Raw genomic sequence first — 26,903 nt, 5'->3', positions numbered from 1 at the left:
CAGAGGTGAATTATTCAAACCCCAAAGACGACAAGGGCGACGACGCCGATGATGATGATGATGATGATGATGATGATGATGATGATGATGATGATGATTATGATGATGATGGTGACGATGTTGTTATCGTTGCTTTTATTGTTGCTTTAGTTCAAAGCTTGCCGGTTTTGACTTTACCGTTCATCGCTCCGAGCTTGAGAAAACGCGTTCTAGGTGCATGCGGATACCCAGGAAATTGATTATACTTTAATCACATCGAACTTTAAAAGCTATCAAGTGCAATAGCTATATAGCTCACTTCTATACTGGTTAGTTGAATATGGTTGACGTTAAGCTGTAATAATTTTGACCCGACTCCTGGTGCAATGGAGATTTCAGGGAGTTGATGCCATAGGGAGGAAGGAAGGAAGGAAGGAAGGATTAGAAATGGTTATTGCAGGGGCTGGATAGGAGAGAGTTACATAACAGGTACCTAGATGTGGAAATATAGGTTTAATAGTTGGTCTTTGATGGATTTGGTATGCATAAGTCAAACTCTTAGGAGCAGAGACCGGTGTGGTAGAGAGAGGTAGAAAAGGTAATGTAAAGAGAAAGGGTGCATATATGGCGTGAGGTGGTTGAGGTATATTGGAGAATGATTCCATGCCAATCAGTCATGATAGATAAGACAAAAATATCAAAAGACAAACAGGCGAACAAACAAAAAGTTACAAACAGGTAAAATCAATGGCGGTATTAGAGCAGACAAACAGACGATCATTGGCTTGCATGCGTTATGTGCATGATCGGTAGACGTTGGTACTGGTGACAGTTGTTGTTTGTTATTGGTACAAGTAACACCTACAGCATAGTTATTGTCTGGACACCCATTATCCATTGGCCTTTCAAGGGGACAATGACTGATCGTCTGCTCGTGGCCTTCACATTTCACTGAGTACAATGGTACAATTCCGGTTGCCAGACGAGACTCGTATTTTTCACCGTTTCTAGAATATAAAGAAGAAATACATTCTGATCATATAGCAACGTGCATACGTTTATGCGTGCGTGCGCATGTGTGTGTACGCATGTGTGTGTATGTATGTGTGTATTATATGTGTATTAGTGTGTGCGTGTGAGTTTCTATGTACATTTATAAACTGCAATGAGAATTACATTGATATCCTACACAGTATCGTACATTTGTAAGAAACAGGGTAGTCGATTAAATCTATCCAGTACCTTACTGGTGCTTATTTTATCAAGATCTTTGTGAGAGTCAGCTTAAGCAGAATTTAAACTCACAACGTAAAGGAAGATGTAGTTAAATGTTGCATGTTATTCTATCCCAAACTACACCGCTTCGGCCACTCTACTGACCTCTTTATAACAATAACGAACATTATAAACATTTTGTTGAAGAAAGCCAAAGAAATCTATACCGATAGAGTTTGAAATTAGAACATAAACCATCATAAGGCCATTTCTAGTGATTATGCCACTCTGCAATGTAAGGGGAATTTAGTGATGCAAGGATCTCAGTAAATACTCGTGGCTTTCAAAGCTTAAGGAGAAATTCAATGAAAATGAAGAAAACAATTTAACAACAAAAACTAAGAGGAAAGGGAAACATTTGTGATGTCAAGAACGTTTAATTTTCAGAAATATCGCTTATAACCTCCGTATTGCTTTTAAACTCACCACATTTTTGAGAGGAAATCATGGAGAGTAATTTTCAAAGAATTTATTAATTGTCGCAATTCTTTAGCTTATTAATAAATAACGTTATTCTGATAATTAAATGTATAGTGTTAGAGTTAATGTTAATTCTAATTTTATTTCAACTTGTTTATTTATTCACGACTAAATTATTGATAAAATAGCATGTAATGATTACATGTGAAGGTTTAACCATTGTACCAGATATTAATCCAATGTAATTCTCAAAATCTTTAAAAACGAAAACTGAACAAACACGAAAATAATTCAGAAATGTCTTAACCAAATGAAATTACCTAACTAAAAATAATTTCACCATGTGTCACAAAATCAAAAATGAACCAGCGTTGAATACTGACAGATTAGCTCTGCCATATAGCCACGCTAAATCCTTCAACTAATATTACAGAATCGACTTCTCAAATCAGGCGGAAAAGCAATCCTAAAATTTACCTACGATAGCGTAAACTTATCAAAACGTAACAAGAGACATGTCAATAAACAACCGAATAATTTTTACAGACCAGGAAAATATGAAACGGATATACTAAACCAAAGCAAAACAACATAAGACACAACATAAATATACACCGCTCAGAAGAATAAACATTGGGGGGGGGGGGGTAAGATAACAGTAAACGGTGAACAGGTAATTTCATACCGAAACCCAATGTAAATAAATGAAAGCAGTGACTAAGAAGATTGGGTCTTTTCGGTTTGAACGGCAGTTTTTAACATAATTTTTAGGTAACTAAAAAATTTTAAACTTCGTATACTGGTAGAATGTGTTTATAAAACATCTTTTTCTCATGGTTTTATTGAGAAAATTCTATAGTTTGTAAGATATTTGTAAGATATTTTCTTCAATTTTGGCAATTTCAACCAATCAATGACGTGTATTTGAGGTGAAAACATTCTGTGCCGTATGAATATGTCCCTCGTTTAAGAAACAGATTGGGTTTATTTACATTTCTGAAGAAAAAAAGATACCCTTCCCCCCACCCCTAACCCTAACTAACCTTAACCCTAAAACAGGTTGAAATGCAATAGATCGATACTAGGGTCATAATTATGGGTGACAATTTCATATGACAACGATAGGAAAAACTGCCGTTCAAACCGAAAAGATCCAGAAGATTTGCTGGACAGAGTTAAGCAGAAGTTCAAGCGATAAAGCTTTTACAAAATGTAGGCAGTCTACAAATCAGTCAAATATGGTAAAACACTAAAAGCCTGAGCTTAAATCGAGCAAACTGAGCATTGGAAATAATTATAGAGAAAATATATGTAGGCGCAGGCGTGGCTGTATGGTAAGAAGCTTGCCTCCAAACCACATGGTGCGTAGTTCAGTCCTGCTGCGCAGCACCTTGGGCAAGTGTCTTCTACTATAGCCTCAAACTGACCAAAGCCTTGTGAATAAGTTCAGTAGACGGAAACTGAAAGAAACCGGTCGGGTATGTGTGGGCGTGTACGTGTGTGTGTATGTGTGTGTGTCTTTTTACTTGTGGTTGCCACCACCACCGTCACTACCGATTGACAACCAGTGGCGGGGTGTTTACGTTTCCGTAAGCTAGCGGTGCGACAAGAAAGACCGATAGAATGGTATCAGGCTTTTAAAAAAATAAGTACTGGGGTGGATAAATTCAGTGTGGTGCTCCAGCATAGCCGCAGTCTAATGACTAAAACAAGTAAAAGAAAAACAAAAGATAAAAGAAAGACGTAAAATAGAGATGTCAAACTTAAAACGAAACAACGAACTCCATATTGCGTGCAGTAACCAGATGTGGAAATAAAGAGGAAAACTAGGCGCGCTGGTGTGGCTGTGTGGTAAGAACTTGCTTACCGACCACATAGTTCCGGGTTCCATTCCACAGCGTGGCACCTAGGGCAAATGTCTTCTACTATAGCCTCTGGCCGATCAAAGCCTTGTGAGTAGATTCTGTTGACGGAAGCTGAAAGAAGCCCGTCGTGTATATATATATGTGTGTGTGTGTGTGTGTGTGTGTGTGTGTGTGTGTGGAGGCGCAATGGCCCAGCGGTCGTAGGCTCGCGGTTTCGATTCCCAGACCGGGCGTTGTGAGTGTTTATTGAGCGATCACCTAAAAGTGGTGGTCCCTGCTGTACTCTTTCTCCCACTCTTTCTTCTGTTGGCCTGCTCGCTTAGCCAGCGGGGTGGCGTCATTCGAAGGCTAAAACAATGCGAACGCATTGTGACCAGCGATGTGTAACTACATCTGATGGACTGGTCGGTCACGTGATATATATATATATATATATATGTATATATATATTTGTGTGTGTGCGTCTGTACTTGTCCCACCATCGCTTGACAACCGATGTTGGTGTGTTTACGCCCCCGTAACTTAGCGGTTCAGCAAAAAGAGACCGATAGAATAAGTACTAGGCTTACAAACAATAAGTCCTGGGGTCGATTTGTTCGACAAAAGGCAGTGCTCCAGCATGGCCGCAGTCAAATGACTGAAACAAGTAAATGATATATCTTACTAAAATCTTAAAGAAATCTTACCTGAAAAGAAAAGATTCAGCATGAGATAATTCTCGAGAGAAAAGACATTGCTAGAATAAATGAGTTTTGAAATAGGGTCACTAAAATGTCACTTCAGAAAGGCAAACTTGCGCAGAAAGTTTAAATATTCAAGATAAATAAATAACATCGTAAAACTCATATGAGAATTATTAATTCAACGTATAAAAACTAAAGTGTGGAAATTTGAAAAAAGAACCGATCAATTTAAACAAAATAAAATGTTTCGAATGTAGGAAGTGTCTGCAGGGAATTAAATAACAAAACAAGATAAGTAGAAAATTCATTATTAGAGGAAAATAGAAATATTGTGACTGAAAATCTGAGAAGTAGAGAAACGCCATAAAACAAATGAAAATTAATCTAGAAAACAAAAAAAAAAAATCATGTAACACTACTTGTGCAAAAAAAATCTAATGGAAGTCATGAAAATGAAAAAAAATTAGAAATTCGGAAATCCCCTGCAGTAGACAAAATATAATTTCCTGACTTAGACACTCGCATGTTTTATATCCCCGAAACGCTGTCATAAAATAATAAAGATACTCATCGAAAATACCAAAGTGGCTGACTCAAGTAAAACTAATGCTCATACAAAAATAATAGTCAGATGACCCTACAGGTCAATCACCTGCCTTTCTATCTTCTACGAGAGACCATAGATTTTAGGTAAAAAGCTACATTAACATTGCAACAAAATTAATCTTCTACCTGGAAGGCAAGAGTTTCAAAAGAGGCCCATTTTGCTGCAAAGATCAAATATTGTTAAACAAGGCTATACTAAATGCCTTCAAGTAGAAAAAGAACTTCAATGCCGCCTGGACTGATTATAAAAATTGCTCGATAGTGTACTACTTTCATACTCATGAATTAGTAGGAATGAATAAATTATCACCAGTGGTTGTGGATTCATGAAACGTGGCATAGCAAAATTACAAAGAAATTTAGTAATAAATTACAAGGAAAGTGTCCAACAAATTGACAAGATTCATATAACACTTTCATCACTTTTGGTCTGGCTACCTTCTGTCCCGAATGAGTAGCTACAGGGTTTCAAGCACCATAATCATTTGCTTTTTCTATGCGAATAACATCAAATTACAGGCCAAAATCATGAAAGCTTACAAATTTTTTCTGAACTATGGAAATTTATAATTGTGACGTCATTGTGGAATTTGGGGCAAATACACTTTGAAAAGTTACCAAAGGTTTTTGTTTTGTTTTGCATTGGTGACAGGGTTTGCAGTTTGAAACAGGATTTGAAACAAACAACGTTGTTCTTCCAATTCTGTCATTGATCAATTTGCAGTAAATCTCCAACTGCACTAAATTATGTTCACTCTAACACGTGTAGATAAATAGTTAACTGACGTGGCGCGATTTGGTTGTTTTTAGGCTGCAGAACGAATTCGTCTACACACTGCACTGCAAGCGAGAGTATATTGGGTTGGCTGGTTGGCGTACTGTTTTAAAATTTCGATTTATTTCTGGGATACACTAGCTCTAACATTACATATTTCCAACACAGTTTAAAAATGACAACGCAGAAATACTGTGGGAACTATAACATACAGCGAGTCATCAAATAACATGAAATATGCTGGATGTTATTTTCCATGACAAAATTAACAATAATGTTCTAATAATTTGACATAGCAATACCAAATGACTGTAATTTTGTACAAAAGCGAACTATGAGGCTACAGCATTAAAACGACTTAGCTGTTAAATTAAAAACAGAATACTTCTTACGGAATGTGTCTATCATTTTATTTGCAATTCTCAAGCTGTGAATAATAATGGTAATAATCATATTTATATTGGTATGATGCTGATGATAACAAAAAACACGACGTTATACAATACAAGTAAGCATAATAACGTCAGTGACATCGACTTTAATCGATTACATTCAGGTGTTTCTGCAAAGTTACTGATCAACAAGAGTAGAATTCCCACTCTGACCTTAAAGTTATGGATGACAAGCAACACTTCTATTAAATTCGCTTATTCATCAGAAATAGTAAGGAAAGGATTGAGAAAATTAGATTCAAGTAATTGCTAATTGATGTCATTCTTCTATGAACTACTTTCGTAATTGTTGGCCAATATGGGGAGAAATTAAGTGGAAGAAAAATTTACAAATTAGTGAAATAATCTTTTCCCGACAACTCAGAGAATCGAAGTGCGTTTAGTGTTGCGTTTATTCGACCTAAAGTTCAGGTTTTCAAGTTAGTTTCTTATTTGTACTATATTTAGTGACGGTTCTTTGCGTTCTGAGTTCAACTTTACCTTTCATTCTTTTGAGGTCGATAAAATCATGTACCAGCCAAGTATTAGAATCGATATGATGGGCTATACTACTCAACTGAAATATGATAGGCTATACCACTCAACTCGACTTGCAAAGGAAGAAAGGCAAAGCGGAATAATAATAAAGAATAAAAGTACATCAGGAGTGTAGTATCCAATAAAGGTATCACTTTATTGTACTAGTTATGAAAGCATTTCTCGGCAAATCCTACCATTTAATGAAAATATTGCTATTGCTAGAAAGAATTGTACACAACGAAAGTCGGTAGCCAATTCAGTTGCCAAAATGTAACTTCAGCCAGCGAAAGTGAGTCTTTCCCACCTAATTTCGAAGTTATATAAAAGCATTTACGTACAGAACAAAAATAACACTTGAAGACGAAATGGAAAATGATTATACAAGTCTTAAGAATACATTTAAAACAAAATACACATAGCACACTCACTCTTTCAAATTCATATCTAGGGGCGATGAAGTCGATCCGCCCCAGACGACGTTTTTATTATGGAGCGGTACTTTTGAATCTGCTGTATAAGCCTGTATAGGCTCCAGTGCCGAGGAGGTGGAGAAAACTCAAGGGTTGCTCGGGCAATACACACTCTAGTTACGCCTCTATCCGAAGATAGAATTACTTTCACGTATTCTCTCTCATTACCTTAAGATGCTAAAAGACTGTGAAATGTTCATCAGCCATTCTTACATCAGTGGCACCAACTAACCATGGCTCAAACAAGAGATTTCCAGGAGATTAGCCACTTACTAAGAACTTTGCATGAAATAACACACTAGATGAATCGAACCATTTTCTGTCAAACTCTATTTCACATTACTTAGAATAAATTACGTAACTCTACATTATATATGGTTGCAAGTGTGGGTGTCTTCTCAGCTGATAGTATTCTGACGGGACGGGCTTTAAGAAGACTAAATATATCATTGGTCACTCTTCTGAGACATAAAATTAGGGCTAAAGCGCCTTAACATGTTAGAAAGACTTTGTGATTGAGATACAGTGAGGAGTTTGCTAGCAGCAACATTATATTCACTGAAGCGGTTGAAATAATAAGATAAGAACACAAATTTATACTTTTACGTGATTTATTTCGATATTTTGTCCATAAAAAGCCTTAATCATGGATTAGGAGAGTTGGAGGCAGCCCCGACGTAGAAGATTAGTGGAGTGTTGTGACATACACATACTTGTTACTCAAGATCAGCCACAAATAGAAGCCAATAGCAAGAGTGTGTTAGCCAGTATTGAGTGTACAACATATCTGAAGTTGTGACAGCCCCTTAACGGAAGTAGAAGCGGATAACGAAAGAAAAGTAAACTCGTTTGTAAACTAATTAAAGAAAGTGGAACTTACAGGTATCCTAGCATTCGGCAAATTACTTGAGCATTCTTGTAACTCCATTCGTGATTACAGATTGTTCCCCAGTTTTCCTGGTGGAAAATTTCAACAAGTCCATGTGTGTTGTTCAAACCACCTACCAATCGTACTTTTATTTCTGTTTAAAAAGAAAGAAGATTTAATTGTATTTTCTATTTGTGTGTGTGTGTGTGTGTGTGTGTGTGTGTGTGTATGTGTGTGTGTGTGTGTGTGTGTGTGTGTGTGTGTGCGTAAATAATTTCTCAATAGGCGTAGGAGTGGCTGTGTGGTAAGTAGCTTGCTTACCAATCCTGGGGATAAGGGAGGGGAGGTGAATCTCCCGGTCACGGAGTAGACGCACCCTCCCTCAGTTGAGAGGGAAAAAGAGGAAGAGGAAGAGAAACGGGACATTGCCAGCAGTCGGTGTCATAGCACCGGAATGTCCCGGAACCTTGCCGGTAGGTGTTGTGCCACCGGCAGGGGGAAGAGACACCGATGGGGGGAACGGTGCCGCCAACAGTAGACTTGACTACCTCGAACCCAGAGGAAGAGGAACTATTGGTCTTCTTCTACAGAGGCGGAGAGGTAGAAGAGGTGGTGGAAAGGCACCATACGGAAGTACGTTTAACCTTCACACAGGATCCCGAATGGCCTCCGCAGATAGCTGTGGAGATCATAACGGTGGCTGCGGGGTGTAGGCTGCAGGGACTCAATGAGGAATATCGCTTGTGGCCGGGCAACGCCGGCTCAGATCCGACCTTGGTCTTGAATGAGGCGTGGGGGATGGTGGAGTATACGGGCACAAGCGATGTCAGGGAGGAATAAAGACAAGAGGCTGAAAAGCCTCAGTGTTGTAATGTTTATTATGATATTGCATGTTATTGTGTTTAAGAGGCTTAACGCGCCAATTCTGAAATGGACTATTAGTCCAAAAATTGTGAAACTGAAGTAAGAGGTTCATTACCTCTTATATATATATATATATATATATATATATATATATATATATATATATGCCTGCATATGTTTGTGCGTCTGTGTTTGTTCCCCAACGCCGCTTCACAACTGATGCTGGTGTGTTTACGTCCCCGTAACTTAGCGATTCGGCAAAAGCGGCCGATAGAATAAGTACTAGGCTCACAAAGAATAAGTCCTGGGGTCGATTTGCTCGACTAAAGGCGGTGCTCCAGCATGGCTACAGTCAAATGACTGAAAGAAGTAAAAGAGTATAAGATTTTCAGTTACCAAACCTTTTCATTTTTATAATTCGTATCATATATTTGAAATTTTGACAATGCAATTAATTAGGTAGTAAAAAATTTGCATTGTATAATTGAGAATTATTATTCTTAATTATACAATGTAAATTTTTATTATCTAATTGCATTGTCCAGCTGTCAAATATGAAATGCGAATCCTCCTTACCGCTTCCTTTCGGATATACGGAAAAACTTTTGGAGTTCAAAACACGGGTTATTTTAAATCACAACGTGTGTGCGTGCGTGCGTGTGTGTGTATGCGCGCGCGCGTGTATGTGTTGCTAATGTGTTAAGAGCGTTTTTTATGCTATACTATCAAACAGAATATAATTACCCTCTTTAAGTGTGCACAGAGACACTGCTTACCACCCATTATTACTAAGGGCCGCAAAGCGACGGGCTGGCAGAATCGTTAGTACGTCGGGACGAAATACTTGGCGGTATTTCGTCCGTCGCTACGTTCTAAATTCAAATTCCGCCGAGGCCGACTTTGCCTTTTATCCTTTCGGGGTCGATAAACTAAGTACCAGTTACGCGTTGGGGTCGATGTAATTGACAATCACTCTCCCCCAAATTTCAAGCTCTGTGCCGAAAGGATTATTACTAAGGGTAGTAATGGGTGATATTTATCTTTATTAATAATCTAATAAACTAATTTGCATGATAATGTATTCATGGCAGCTAATTCGATAATAAATTACTGAGATTAGTATTGTTTCAATGCTATACTTACGCTGTACAACAGAATATATCAATAGATATGTAGTAGTTTGTCGTCTGTAGCTAAAATAGTTGAACGATATAATCTTGCAAGAAGTGTTATAGAGTAATCGCCCTTTAGTAAGTTTCTCGGGAGATTATATTTCATGAGAAGTAATTCTTAATTATTCAAGAAGTTTCGTGTTTCTCATTGAAGTTTCTAGAATGTCTAGCGTTTGCCCTGCTCTTTGCTTTTTTGTCGATTAGACTCAGAGCCACTCACGTCGTTGCTATGTCTATCTATTTCTCTATGTCACATTACTAAAAACTACTATTTAGCTGTCATTTTTACATTTCTGAACTTTCTTGCATAGATTATTTCATTCAATTAGTTTCTACATTTTGATTGTGTTTCATCGACAACCAATTAATAAAAAATATTTTGTGTAATAAATATATAGTTCCTAAATTTATTCTTCTTCCCTGTAAGAATTCTTCTAATAAGATACATGCAGCATTTCTAAACATAAATTCACATTATAGATATATAGTCAAGCTTTTGTGTGTAGGCCGACGTAGAGCCTCATCTTTATATACATTATTTTCATGGGTAGCTTTTAATAAAAGGTGTCTTTCGTTTTACTTTCAGTCTTTTGTTTAGATTTCATCAACTGTCAAATACTCTGTTTCACGGTCCACAGAAATGCTGCTTTTATAAGGCAATTGCTACAAACGGCCTACGTAAACTAGATACACTATATTGCGAATATAGCGTACGCTCTCAAATTGGTTCTATTATATACAGTATTAGCTAAAATTTAGAGATGTAGTCTGTAATGTGTGACGGCGCGTGGCGTAGTGGTCAGGATATCGCACTCATGTGTTGTGTTCTTGAGCGAAACACTTCCTTTCACGTTGCTCCAGTCTCCCCTTTCGATCAAGTGGGGAATGTTGGCCTGCTTGCCTAGCCAGCGGGGCAGCGTCATTCGAAGGCTAAAACGATGCAAAGCGCATTGTGACCAGCGACGTATAACAATATCTGATAGTCTGGTCGGTCATGTAGTCACGTGGGATTCTGTAATGCAGTGTGACATTGAGATAAAACAGATAACGCAGCAGTAATTTATCAACAGGAGTGTTTTTGTATGTAGAAGAGTTTCTCCTGTCACACCCCTGTAGTGGTTAAAAACCTGATAGCTAACATTAGGAATAGGCTATCTAATCTTTCTTCTACTAAAGAAATATTTGCTAAGGCAAACCCTAGCTAGCAGCGAATTCAAAGATAAGATACATTGCAACCCTTCAAGTAAAAACATGAATTACATAAATAGAGCTAAAAACAGACCTAGGAAAATAATATGGTTCGCCACCACCCTTTTCTCCCTAAAGGTAAAAATTAACGCAAGCAAGTAATTCCTGCTTCTTTTAGATGATTATTTCCCAGTAAACCACAAAGGTTTGGTGGACTGTTTACACCAATATTATCTATAAGAGGAATTTCTTCTCTTGAGACAATTTGTACAACGCATTGTCCTTCCATCACCTAATTTGCACGAACATGTTAAATAACACAGTATATAACAATGCATCTGTGTGGGGGTGTATGAGTGTGTGTGTGTGTGCGTGCGTGTGTGCGTGTGTGTGTGTGTGTGTGTGTGTGTGTGTGTGTGTGTGTGTGTGTGTGTGTGCACTCACACACACACTCCTACTTAAAGTCCTGTAATCGGGAATAAGGTGACATTATTCACTAGATGTAACTTTCCAATAACTAAATAACGTTATTTACTTTACATATCAGATCTGAATTATCTCTTATTATTTAACGCAAGACATGTATACAAACTTCTGACGATATTTTACATACAAATAGACAACAACGTGTATTTCTAAGCTGCATATGAAAATTACATAAGTTCCATGCAGTGACATTCACGTTGACATTTCTTTTCTTTAATATACGTTAATACAAAACGATCACAGAATAATATATTAACAGATATCAGTTATTTGACATTCGTAGAAGATACAGAGGCCTTCTAGCGTTAATAATCTACAAACACGCAAAATATACTCTGAAACTAGCATCTATAACATAATAATATGACTTGGTGCAACATAACGGTATGTATGTATGTATGTATGTAGGTAGGTAGGTAGGTAGGTATGTATGTAGGTAGGTAGGTTGAAATATATATGCACTTATATATATACATTTATATGTACATGTATTTATACACACATATATATGTATATATCTATATATACATATATATATTCATAAATATATACGTATATATATATATATATATATATATATATATATATATATATATATATATATATATACATATTTATAGCTATACACATGTATTCACTCATAAATTCATAAACATATATGTGTGTGTGTGAATCTGTGTTTATATATTAATATATATATATGAAAATATATATATGAATATATATGTGTGTGTGTGTGTGTGTATGTGTGTGTGCGTGTATGTATATATAGATATATACATATGTAAATATATATATATATTATATATATATATATATATACACAAACATACATACATGCATACATACATACATACATTCATGCATAGACACTCATATATATACATATATACACATACGCTTATATTATATTGCATTGTTATATTGCAGACATCACCATGTCTTTCTTACTTGGTATTAGTCAATTTCTGTCCTACACCCTCTTTCTTCTCCCCCTCTCTCTCTCTCTCTCTCTCTCTCTCTCTCTCTCTCTCTCTCTCTCTCTCTCTCTCTCTCTCTCTCTCTCTCTCTCTCTCTCTCTCTCTCTCTCTCTCTCTCTCTTTCTCTCCTACAGGCGCGCATAGACAGAAACTTATCTTCATTCTTATTTCTATAGTTTCTCGTCTTCTCTGAACTTTGAAATTTTCGTTGTAACTGGTTTAGTCAGAAATGTATTCTTCGGAAATATACATCACCAATGCGATATCATCCTTCATCAAACAGAATAATGTGGAAGGACATTTCGGCCAAGGCTATCCAGATGACACAGAACAGACACACAACGTGACGTGGACCAAATCTTCTTTGTCTCTTATTTTCCTTCTTGTTACATTTGCCTTTTGCCATTTTTGCCTTTTACTTGCTAGAGCTATTGGACTGCAGCCAAGCTGGGGCATCGGATTAAAGAGTTTTGATCGAACAGATCGCCCTCCGATACTTATTTTGTTTTCTAGTCAATATACTTATTCTATCGATCATTTCAGCTGAACAGCTAATGTTATTGGAACGTAAACAAACCAACACTGGTTATCAAGCGGTGGCGAGAAACTAACACAAACACCTAAACCAGATATCTAGTATCACACCCGTGAAAGATTGATGCTGGATGGGTCGAAACATTTGTAGTGATCAATAGACTTTCTCGTATCTTTCATCTTCCGATTCTTTCATTAATCATATATGTATATATATATATATAATATATATATATATATATAATATATATATATATGAATAAAAAATGGAGTTAACGCAGGTGTAATCAAATATTTTTACTTTCGACGCATGTTTCGAAAATTCCACTGATACTATTCGAAAGAATAAATGGTATAAACAATGCAATCTTCTCCTCAGGAAAGTGAAAAAAACGAAACTCGTCAAAAATACACTCATCTATATATATATATATATATATATATATATATATATATATATATATATACATATATATATATATATATATATATATATATATTATATATATATATATAAATGTGTGTATGTATGTCATTATTCAATTTTATTCCAAGGGTTGTTGCCAATAGAGAAAGAACGGGTTCTGACCTAGATCCAAGGCTTCTTCATTGGAATTTCAACATCAAGAGGGTATTTTTACATGTATGTATGTATTCTCATGGATATAGTTGCGTGTCACTCAAGAATAGGTACAGGCCGCATGACAAAGTCAGTAGTTTCTCAGTTTACTCGCACAGCTTGAGCCTCCCAGAAGTTACGGTAGAAAGCGTTTGTTCAACGAGATTGCGTAGCGATTAGAAACACTCAGTTTCGTGCTGCAATCAAACATGTATAACTAATTCTGTAAATTAGAGATCAGCTTCTTATTAGAGACACGGAGACAAACTCTTCATTGTCACGCGATTTGACAGTAAAATAAACCAAATCTCCCTCAACACACGTTTAGAAAAAAAGGATGCATTAGATACAGTTATCCGAGATAAGACAGTATGGTCAAAGTTGGAGTGTCTTTGGTATGTATAGTCTATCATAGCTAATCCGGGACTAAACAACAACCTTCCCTACTCGACAATGAGGTTACTGCGCCAAAAACTCGTTACTACACAAAATCTGTAAAACGTCACCAAAAATCCCATTACATAATTATTTAATGGAATTAATTATAATTAAAGACTAATCGGTGTCCGTCGCTATGCTGCTGCGTAATGACTTAGTCCAGATGAAATAGTTACTTACCTATTGTTTCCTTACGTTCAGGTAAAGTGCTGACTTCTTTCTCTTTCGTGACTGTGGAGAGAGAAAATATTTCATGTTTTATTACTAGAGTAGCGTGAACAGGTGATAAAATTGATAGAGCAACGGACATAAATATCATACGAATTTATTATTTTACAGTGGGGTTGAGTTGACCTGCTACGGCTTTGACATTGCCGTTCATCGTTTCAGAGTCGCTAAAGGTGCCGGTTAAGGTCTGGAATCGGTATAAGCTGTTATACTCTCTGATAAAGTCTGAGGACCCAGAGCCTTTATTGGAGGTCATTATTTTTTAACAAAACATTTGTATATATATATATATATATATATATATATATATATATATATATAAGATTGAAAATATTTTATTGGGGGAACACACGTGGTTAGATATATACAAAAAGAGAAAAGATGAAGAAACACAGAAGATTTGTTTTACAGGATTAAAGTCATAATAATAAAGATATATAATTTTGTGCAAAATAAGATTTCGTTCTTTCAACATAAAGTAAGAACCGGTTTCGCATTGCTCATCAAGCTAATAGTTGAAAATAGGCATATTGCTAGGGGTAAGACATATTACTAGGGGAGATAATTGTTCACTCATTTATTTTACAGTGAAAGGGAAGTAAATCTGTAATTTTTATTTTTGGTCTGTATTTTATTCTGGCTTATATCTTACAATAGAAGGGGTAAGTATTTTATTTCTAATATGGGTTCATATTTAATTCTGGTTTATATTTTTGGATAAATGGGGATTACTTGTGTTGAGGTCCAGAAAGCAAGTTGATATAATAGTCCACTATGTTCTTGCAGCGTAGTATTTGAGGTAAACTCAATTGTTAATTGTATTCGAGTACCTGCGTCAGGCTCCTTTGTTGGATTTTTAAGATGCAGATGTAGATGCAATGTATTGAATTTATACAGGGGTTGAAGAAATTTATACAGGGGTTGAAGAAATCTTGATAGAAGATGGGTAAGTAGTTGGTGAAACAGTATGGCATATATGGATATAATTAGTCAACTCAGCTGTTAATATATTCACAGATACTTTAATTAGTTATATGAGAGGAAAGACAAAATCAATATTGATGGGGTTTCAGTTAGCGTAATACAACAGAAGACAGTCAGTTCTGCCATTATTGCCAACTCACTGCTGTAAACCAAACAAAGACAGTGGCCTCTACAGTCGCACGATTTGCTAGAAATAGAAAGAGAAATCTCCTGCAGATTACATCCTATATTCTTAAGAAGAAAACAAATTGCATATTGGATAATGTGGTCCTAGAGTAGTGGATAGTCACAGCTGGCATATCTACAGGAACAGGGCTGCAGTAGAGATAAACAACTTAAAAAACAGAAACTCATTGTCTTTGTTACAAATATCAAATATTTACCATGCTGTGTTTTGAAACAGCCTACGGAAGCATCATCTTTGTGTAGGCAATAATTCTTCTCGCGGTATGAGCATTCAAAAATGGTAGATTCCTTCCCATGACACTTTACATCAGTTATTGTTATATTTCCTTCACCTTTTCCGAAACGAGCATTGTAAAAGGGAATGGCTTTCCTAAAATAAACAGTAAACACACATAACGCAAGTCTGCGAAATAGAAGCTTTTGAAAATTGTTTACAAAATATTTTATATATTTTTGTGGTGCTAATTCGAAATATCAAAAAAGCGCTTTCTCATTGACTAAGATTTTCTCAGAATTTAATAATAAATATACCATAGTTAGTAATGAAATCCACATATGGTAGAACAAAATGAAACTAATAAAAATGAACTTGATACTTTATTTGGCAAATGGTACAAATGCAATTGAAAGGTAAGAAAATAGTATTTTACAAGGGTTCCATTCATGTTTTAGGTTAAGCACCTCAAATTCTCTTCTTTTTTATTTGGAACTCTCTCGCTTGTAAACGGATGGGCATTCGCAATGGCAATTAATATTGGTTTCAAATTTGTTGGAGGGGCTAAGTCGATTACATCAACCCATTGCTCAAATGGTATTTATTTTGTAGACTCCGAAAGGATGAAAAGCAAAGGTGGAATTTGAACTCAGAACATAAAGACGGACGCAATACCTATTTCTTTACTACCCACAATGGGTTAAACACAGAGAGGACAAATAAGGACAGACAAAGGGATTAAGTCGATTACATCGATCCCAGTGCGTAACTGGTACTTAATTTATCGACCCCGAAAGGATGAAAGGCAAAGTCAACCTCGGCGGAATTTGAACTCAGAACGTAACGGCAGACGAAATACTGCTAAGCATTTCGTCCGGCGTGCTAACGTTTCTGCCAGCTCGCCGCTTTCTTATTATTTATATTAATTGCCATCGGAAGACGGCGAGCTAGCAGAGTTGTTACCACACCGGGCGAAATGCTTAGCGACATTTCGTCCGTCCTTAAGTTCTGAGTTCAAATGCCGCCGATGTTGACTTTGCCTTTCATCCTTTCGGGGTCGATAAATTAAGTACCAGTGGAACACTAGAGTCTATGTAATCGACTTTCTCTCTCCCACAAAAGTGCTGACCTTGTACTTAAATTTGAAAACCAATATCAATCATAAAAAGACAATAGTCAAATTCGGATACAATGGTGAAATGCAGTGATCGATTTTATGAAGAAACTGTTCATGATAGGATAATTTTTTTGTAATTTTTGAAATCCGCAGATAAAGGATTTCACCCAATAAATGTGAAACGATTTTTTGGTCGCAGACTGGTGTAATTAAGCAAATTGCTGGTCTTGTGTCAAAACTTGAAACCAATATGAATAGAGATATATTCGAGGCTTTGTCAGTTAATTCCCATAGCAACTAGATTCTTGCAATACAAATGCTGTAGGATCTCACAAATGCAATATAGTGAGATGAAATATTTTGATCGACTGAAATTGCCTTGAAATTAGTAGACAATAGTTCCCTCTCTTAAAAGAAGCAATGGGTGTGAATTCAATATCATTAGCTGATCGATTTTTTTTTCATTATAAATAATGCAGACAGGTATGAATCTAGTATTTAAAGCCTGTTGGTTCAATCAACAAACATGTTTCGGACTTATTAGATCTCATCAGAGAAACAGATTTTACTAAGTTGGCAAGATTAAGTAGAATCGTTATGAAAATAGGATGCAGTGGGTGAAATAAACAGTAGCTACCCAGGCTAAATACTTTGATGTAAATCATGGGAACCTTCCCCTACTCCCTGTGTAATTTTGGACAACAAATATTTTTGTTGTTTTTGTAAAATCTCAGAAAATAATTAAAAATTCACATTTTTTATCAAATTATTTTGTTATATTTGTCTATCTATCCAACTGTAAACATTTTAAATATTTCACTAACTTTTTGTTATAACTTGGTAAAACCCTTAGAGCTGCTACAAATTCTCAATTTAACACTCTCCGATATTCCCTCATAGCGACTAATCTACCAAAACTGCATTACAAAGATAGGATTCTTCTTTAGAGCCAAATAATATTTCCATACTGGTCCAGTTACTTAGAAACCTCAAATAAAATCCACATTTGAATACTATTTACATCTAGAGGTGAGATTATTGCTACATACAGACATCTTCATAGTCTGTGTACCACTACAAACACCCACAACATTCCCAGCAACAATATCTGTTAATCCTCGTTCCCATGTCGATAAAATAAGGACCAGGTATATAGTGGGGTCATAATCTGTCCTTTCACATTCCCAGCAACGATGTTTGTTAAAGTTCATTTAAAGGTCGATAAAATAAGAACCAATCATAAACTATAGACTTAATCTATGGTTCCTGGCAATAATATTTATTGATCTTCGTTCGACGGTTGGTAAACTAAACTAAGTACTACTTTCATCTACTGAAAATCCATTCGACGACTTTACCCACCCATCCCTCCAAGTCTGTAACTGTGTGCCAAAGTTACTTGAAGAAAAAAAACCTATGTGAAGAAAAAGGAAGAAAAGGTCGGTAATAGAAAAAACTTTACTGGTTTCTACTTACGAGTAGTCTCCAACCATTCTACAGATAACTCTAGCATCAGCCACATCCCAATCATCATCACAGATGGTAGTCCAGTGCCCCTTGTGGAACACTTCCACACGTCCTTCTCCTGGGTTACTGCCTCCAATCAAACGGACCAGACCTATTTTTCAATTCGAAAAGAAGTAATCAGTTTTATTCTGTGAAATAGGTTTTGTTCAGAGACTTGACATCTCTCACTCGCAGTGTAATATTTATGTTAAGGTCAAAATCGTTCACCTGAAAACCATCAACACTAGTTTTAGCATACGTAACATGAATTCATTTAACGAAAAACGCTACAAAGACTTCACAAAGAACACAAGGAATTCTAAGAAATATTATTGCCTTGAATGTAGCACATGCTAGTGCAAAAATACAGTCTTTGATATGGCAACAATGTGCTACTAATAAAAATTGATTTGGCGCATAGATATTATTTGGTGGACTGGTGAGAAGTTGTAGTGATTCAATAGATATCTATGAATTACTGGACTCATATCATAGGCACTGAGTGAAAAGGTAAAGCAGAAATGTGACTTGCTGATTGTCGCAGCACTGGCGATTTCCTTTCATGTTTTCGATGTTTTTTTTTTCTTGTAGAGGTAGACTATTGAGACGTTCTTGAATTCGATTCTTGAAAGATGTCCTCTGAGCACTGCATTAATTGAAAGAACACTGAACCTTAAAACAAAGTAAGAACCACTAATCTCATTAATCTTAGCTGGAATGGTGCTGGGTTCATTGGTTTGGTTGTTCTGTAGAGCATCTACGGCAAACTTGACTTCATTCTCATTAAGAAGATCAGCAAGCGATATGATGATCCCTGGTCTGGGAAAATTAGTTAAGTCTCTTACTTTGACAGCGGGGATATGGTTCAGAACACCGTACATGATCTCCTTTTTCAAGGGTTATCTCCTTGTTCGTCAACAGACCCGGTCTGTTAACAATTATCAACGGAGATGAGCCAGAGTCCTGTTGATGTAGACAATCTACAAGGCGCCATAAAAGTATCTTGAGTTGTTTCTATCCACATAGAACTGAATCTCATATCATTTTAATGTACCATGAGTCCTAGACAATCCTGAGTACCACGAACTCTGAAAAAGCCGTGCTTTAAGTCCAGATGAGGTTTTATCATATCGTTATTCTCTAAGAATCAATCTTAGTGCTTGCACACTCAAAATCCAGCGTGAGCAGAATAAGTCTCTGGAAGATATTATGTTCTTTTGCATAAAAGACGAAAGGTTAAAACCTTCGAGTTTACTCCCCAGATTCTCACTAAGATTTTCCTTGACAGACACCAAAAGCAGTTTCCGTCGTTCAGATTTAGAGCTCGTTTTTTTTTTACTTCCTTAGGCCGCCGAGGTATTGTCCCTAATGGAACTGGGTAACTTTATTGCAGTTGTTTTGCTACGTCAGAGCAAATATTGCGGCATCAGATCCTTTGAGGACCTATTTATTAACAAATCTAATGGGCTTTATTAAATTGCAGAATTAAATTTTTATGGTTGCAGTAAATGTCTCAGTAGTGGGTAGTTATTGTCAATTTCATACTCTCTAAATTTTGAAAGTCTCCACCTTTCGGTGCTATTCTTCTGTAAATCACATTGACAAATGGACTTGGAAGCCGCTTGGTGCATTCCTTGTCTTTCACGCAAGGTGAATTCTTCTTCTGGGTATTACAGAAACCGTGAACCATCTGACTTTGAACAATACTGAAATCTCTGCTATGATGGAATCGATTTGATTGACGTAGATCAAGAAGTCTGTAAGTGACAATCTCCTTTTTACGTTTCTAAGGTACACATGTAACACGTGGTCGATCCACAATTTGGCACTTAGTAATCAATTCCGCCATCTTGTACAGTTTTAAGCAGAAAATCCTAGCTCCCCACCGGAGCAAGAATATATATATTCTTTTTTTTTACTCCTTTACTTGTTTCAGTCATTTGGCTGCGGCCATGCTGGAGCACCACCTTTAGTTGAACAAATCGACCCCAGGACTTATTCTTTGTAAGCTTAGTATTTATTCTAAAGGTCTCTTTTTGCCGAACTGCTAAATGACAGCAACGTAAATACACCAACATCGGTTGTCAAGCGATGGTGGGGGGACAAATACACTATGACTGCAACGTCATATAAACATTATCCATATTCTTCAGAGAACTTCTTATATTCATTAATGGCGATTTAACACTCTTAGGTTGGCGCAGAGACTAAAGCATACTGATTGTTATTAACACGAACCATCTCTTGAAGTTAATGAATCAAGTCAAATCTTGAGCCTGAGGATATGTTTTTGTTTGTTATGAACCTGTCTCTTTAAATCACTAACTGGTGCAACTGCTTACAGCTGTGCTCTTCGTTAAATGGGAACTGAAGCGATCGAATCGTGTGACAGTTTACCTTCGTACTTTAAAAAATGGTCTAGCTGTCCTTTCTCTGACGATGATTGCTTCAAAAGAAGTTGTGTAAAAAGCATAGTTGCAGTTCGGGATCTTCTGCAAGAGATTCTCTGATTCCTCAGAAGTAGCAGCAGAAGATATTTGGTGAGGTCTGGTGAATCAGCGACTTGTAGATTAACTTTTTTCTTAGAACAATACTTTGCAACTGTCTTTTGTTCCCATTTCTTGGCCATTACTTGTCATAAAATTTGAACCTGGTGTCAAAAGAAACTGGTTTGCTTTTGTTTATTGCCTTTTTTTTTTCATCTGAAGTCTTGCCATTGCCGTAATTTAAATTAACATGCACCGAATTTAGCTTCTCGCTTAAATAAATTCAAATCAACTGAAAATGTCATTTTCAGAAGTTGAAATGAAGTCGTCTGCAAGCTTACATTAATCAAGTGTTCTGCTAAAACCGTTCCTTGCGATGCCATGTCTTAGAATTAGTTTTTATATTACTTTCCAAAAGACGAAAGAACGGGAGACAGAGAATGGGAAACGGCGATGTCAATAGCGTTAGAGTAACAGAGATACAGCGATGGAAAAGGTAATGAGAGAGAGAAAGGGAGTGAGAGAGAGAAAGGGAGTGAGAGAGAGAGAGAGAGAGAGTGAGAGAAAGAAAAGGAGTGAGAGAGAGAAATAGAGTGAGAGAGAGAGAAAGAGAGTGGGAGAGAGAAAGTGATTAGGTGGTTATAAAGTGGTAAGAAAGGGGCGTAGAAGATTGTGTGTGTGCGCACATGCGTGTGTGTGTGTACGTGTGTAAGTGCGGTGGGTGCGTGCGTGCGATCGTGTGCGCGAAGGCGCGTGACCTAGAGGTTAGAGTGTTGCACTCACGATTGCGTGATCGTGGTTTCGAGTCCCAGGTCGAGCGATGCGTTGTGCTCTTGAGCAAAACTCTTCATTTCAACGTTTCCCCCAGACTGGTCAGCTGTGAATAGGTAACAGATTAGTCGTGGGTTGTGTTCTTGAATAAGAAGACTTCATTTTATGTTGCCTCCGTCCATTCAGCCGTTAATTGATAACCCTACACAATAGACTGGTGTTCCGTTCAAAGAAATTTTTGGCCTGCCCGCCTGACCGGCAGAGTTGCATCATTCGAAAGCTAAAACAATGCGAAGCGCATTGTAACCGGCGATGTATAACAACATCAAATAATCTGGTCGATATCGTGATATCAGGTTGAGTAAAAAATAAGCAACGTTTTGAACCTAATTTGTACAGGATTTTTGCAGAGTTTTGAACATCTTTTTTCAAAAGATGTTTTTTTCAAATATCTTTTTTCAATTGTCTGTTAATACAGACATAGACTTGCCCAAATGCATCAATAAATTAACATTGATATTTTTTTCACCGTTGTTACAGCCATCTGAAATGGAACTCTCAAAGCGCGATATTCCAGCAATTTTGCTATTCAACTTCAAAAAAGGACGTAAAGCAGCTGAAACTGCTCGCGATATCAACGAAACGTTTGTTGAGGAAATAACCAGTGAGTGGTCAGCTCGAAAATGATTTAAACGATTTCGCAGTGGAGATCTGAGCCTTGAAGATCGTGAGTGTTGTGGACGCTTATCTGTCATCGATGACGGTCAATTAAAGACTGTCATTAAGAAAGATCTACGTAAAACCACTTGCGAACTGGCAAAAGAACTTCAAGTTAGCCGGAAAACTGTCTGCAACCATTTGCATGAGATCGGAAAATCAAAAAAGCTCGACAAATGGGTACCACACGATTTGAATGAAAATCATAAAATACACGGATATGAAATTTGCTCGCCGCTTCTTCTCCGTAACCAGACCGATCCGTTTTTCGACCGTATTGTAACTTGTGATGAAAAGTGGATTCTGTACAATAGCTAAAAACGTTCTTCGCAGTGGTTGGACCAAAGTGAAGCACCGAAAACCTTCCCTAACCTCGAGCTCTTCAATAAGAAGATTATGGTGACTGTTTGATGGTGTACTGCTGGATTCATCCACTTCTTAAAACCCGGAAACACCATTACTGAAAAAACATATTACCATGAAATTGCCAAAATGAAAGAAAAACTGCTACTCCGTCCCAGACTATTCAACAGAAGAGGGCCAATCATTCTTCATGACAATACTCACCACACGTTTCACTACTGACGCTCCAGAAGTTGAGGGAACTTGGCTACTAAGTCCTTCTCCACCCAGCTTATTCCCCAGACCTTTCTCCTACCGACTACCACTTTTTCAAGCACCTTGATGGTTTCCTGAAGGAGTTCAAAAGTCAAACCGATGCTGAAAATGCGTTCAAAGAGTTCAAAGAGTTCAGAACTCGTTGACAAAAACGTGTTGATTGTAATGGTGCATACTTTGAAGAATAAAATTCCTGCATTGTTGAAATATATTGTGATGAATTTCATATTTCAAAGCGTTGCTTACATTTAACTTAGCCTGATATATATATATACAATATATACATGTCACATATATACACGTATAGTGCACATATGTGTTTGTGCACACAAATATATAATCTATCACGTGTATATATATATATATATATTATATATATATATATATATATATATATATATATATATATATATATATATATGTACGTCCAGCTTTAATTTGTTTTGTTTAACAACAGTGAGGACAATTTAATTTATACGTGAGATAGATAGATAGATAGATAGATAGATAGATAGATAGATAGATAGATAGATAGATAGATAGATAGATAGATAGATAGATAGATAGATAGATAGATAGATAGATAGATAGATAGATAGATAGATAGATAGATAGATACACAATTTGACTATCCCCATCAACAAAAACTGCACGTTAATGTGTAGAAACCAAAAAATTTCCTATTATTTTTTTTATTCCTTATTTTCGTAGATATCTTAACCAATCAACAGTATCGTAACAAATGTATAATTTGCATATCACGCCCCGATAAAACAACTGACCAGTCACGATTGTTGTTTTATGTGGTTGAAAATCAACTTCGTTATTTGTTATTAACACGTCCATAGCGAAAAACCATTTTTAATTGTCAAAATTGTGCAGAATGCGTCTTGTTTTACAACCATCGAAAACCAATTTTATTTCCCATAGTGGCAGCCGGAAACGATTTGTCAACTAAATTTCGATACTATCGTTAAGGCTGCAACGAAGATAGGAGTTAATTTTTGTAATGTAAATAGGCATTGCTTACTCAGTCAACAATTGCCAAAGTTGATTATCACCATAATTGATTTTGGTTCTATTGTGCCATCGACTAAATATTTTTTTTTTTTTTGTGACACTCCGTCGGTTACGACGACGAGGGTTCCAGTTAATCCGATCAACGGAACAGCCTGCTCGTGAAATTAACGTGCAAGTGGCTGAGCACCCCACAAACACGTGTACCCTTGGCGTAGTTCTCGGGGAGATTCAGCGTGACACAGAATGTGGCAGGGCTAGCCCTTTGAAATACAGGAAGAATAAGTGAGAGAAAGTTGTGGTGAAAGAGAACAGCAGGGCTCACCACCCACCCCCTGCCGGAGCCTCGTGAAGCTGGATATTCTGCACTTTGCACCCACTTGCGTTTCTTCTATTTCCTTCTTTTTTGTCGAGACCCACAGTTTGATAAACGCTGCTCTAGGCCCTACGGGTTTAGTGCCCAATGCTTAATCTGTGTGTGCTGTGGCCTGTGGTTTATTGGCAATAGATAGAGGAAGGGTCACAGTGCATTGCTTTGACCAAGACCCTCATAAGGCTGTTAAGATGTCCCTCGTTGCATGGCATGTATGCCGTTCTAATCATTGCTGCACTGACTTGGCAATGGGAGTCAGCATTGTAAGTTGACTGTCACTTAAAATTGAACTTGTACAGTGAATTTGATGATCTTGGACTTGGATGTGTGTGAATACACACACACACACACGCACACACACACACCTGCACACACGCACACACACTCACCTCTGGGCCAGTGCCTTTTACCAAAGCCTTGTGAGTAGATTTGGTAGACAGTAACTGAAGGAAGCTCATCGTGTGTGTGTGTAGGGGGGGATTTTGGTGTGGGGGTGTTCGTGGGTGGGTGTGCGTGTATGTTTGTGTGCGTGTGTGCGGAGTGCATGTGTGTGTGCGTGTGTGTGGATGTGGATGGGTATATGTGTGTGCGTGGAGGGGTTCGTGTGTGTGAGGTGTTTGTGTGTGTGTGTGTGAGTGCATGTGTTTGTTTGTGTGTGTATGTGTTTTGTGTGTGTGTGTGTTTGTCCCCCATCACCACTTGACAACCGGTGGTGGTTTGTTTACGTCCCCATAAATTAGGGGTTCGGCAACATGCACCGATATAGAATAAGTACCAGCCTTTAAAAAAAGTACTGGGGTCAATTCATTCAACTAAAAATTCTTCAAGCCGGTGCACCAGCATGGCCGCAGACTGATGACTGAAACAAGATACATACATACATACATACATACATACATACATACATACATACATACATACATACATACATGCATACATGCATACATACATACATACATACATACAGACATACATACATACATACATACATACATACGTACATACACACGCACAGGCCTTTCAAAATCAGAAAAGGGAAAGCTGATCCGAAGACTACAGATCCATCCATCATTGAAACTGTAAAACTCTGTAAAACTTTCCAGAAGTTTAGCTTTTAAATACATTTGAGTATGTCTAGATATGCAACTATATGCACTAGAATACATACAAATCTGCACATATACATACATACATACAAAAATACTCTGTTGATGTTGAAATTCCAATAAAGGAAACTTGGATCTAGGTTAGAAAGCGGTTCTTTCTCTCTTGTCAAGAAATCTTGAATTAAACTGGATGACATACATACATACATACATACATACATACATACATATATACACATATATTAATAAATGAAATAAAACATATGCATATATATAAACATATATGTACGTACCTACCTCTACATGTACATATACACGCATATATGAGTACAGGACACCAAAGGGACGTCGAACACAAAGAGAAACGAAAACAAGACACAAACCAAAGGAACTGGACATTTTTTTAAAAACAACAAAAAATGGAGTACAGGACAATTAACATGCATAGATACATACATATACACAAACATACATACATTCATACACACACATGCATGCATACATACGTATAAGAGAAAGTGAAAGGGAGAGGCAGACAGACAGACAGACAGACAGACAGACAGACAGACTGATAGATAGATAGATAGATAGATAGATAGATAGATAGATAGATAGATAGATAGATAGATAGATAGATAGATAGATAGATAGGTAGGTATGAATGTAGGTAGGCTTGTAGGTAGGCAGGCAGGCAGGCAGGCAGGCAGGTAGAAAGAAAGAAAGAAAGAAAGAAAGAAAGAAAGAAAGAAAGAAAGAAAGAAAGAAAATTGTTCATTTCTTACTGTTTGTATCTCTGTTTCCCTGCAAAGTGAGTATAAACGCTGGCAGCAAGAGTAATTGGATGATCTGAAATTGCCAAAAGTACATCACGAAATGAACCAATATATCTAGTAGAAGTAATCATCTATATTTATATATATACACACACACACACATTGTTTAGTGTATTTGTGTGTGTATGAGTGCATAAATACAGATATAGACAAATGTTTATACATAATTACGTCAAGTGTTTGAAATACACACACATATATATACACGCTTATACACACACACACACACACAAATATATAAATGTGTGTGTGTGTGTGTGTGTAGATGGATGTATACTTACACACGCACGCGCGCACACGTTTATACGTCAGTCCGGTATATGTAAGAGATTGTTTATGTTATATTTCCAACAACTAAATTACAGAAGCTGTTTTCTGGGATAGGTTTTTACTTGTTTTTTGTTTCTAAGATTTTTTTTTTCTATCACAGGAAATCCCAAATATTAATACAAACAGATTCTATGTATCTTTGTTAGTTCCGTCTTCGTATCTATTTTAGTGACTCTATCCGTTCACAAGGAAAATCAATTGTTTGTTTTTAACTGGAGAGTGTT

At 36.8% G+C, this 26,903-nt stretch overlaps 1 protein-coding gene across 1 annotated transcript; it reads right to left on the bottom strand.

Annotated features, from left to right (window-relative positions):
- Positions 1–17: 17 nt before the first annotated feature.
- Positions 18–26,450, bottom strand: LOC115215630 (neurotrypsin-like). Its single transcript, XM_029784881.2, has 6 exons — positions 26,299–26,450; positions 18,399–18,540; positions 15,789–15,961; positions 14,374–14,424; positions 7,925–8,066; positions 18–986 (listed from the first exon to the last, which is right to left on the bottom strand). Exons 1-6 carry the CDS (start codon positions 26,381–26,383, stop codon positions 677–679), a joined length of 903 nt encoding a protein of 300 aa, XP_029640741.1. The 5' UTR covers positions 26,384–26,450; the 3' UTR covers positions 18–676.
- Positions 26,451–26,903: the final 453 nt, after the last annotated feature.

Source organism: Octopus sinensis, linkage group LG9 (assembly GCF_006345805.1).
Source record: "Octopus sinensis linkage group LG9, ASM634580v1, whole genome shotgun sequence".
Taxonomy (NCBI): domain Eukaryota; kingdom Metazoa; phylum Mollusca; class Cephalopoda; order Octopoda; family Octopodidae; genus Octopus; species Octopus sinensis.
The sequence above is the reverse complement of the archived record's forward strand: the minus strand, read 5'-3'. Positions and strand labels throughout refer to the sequence as shown.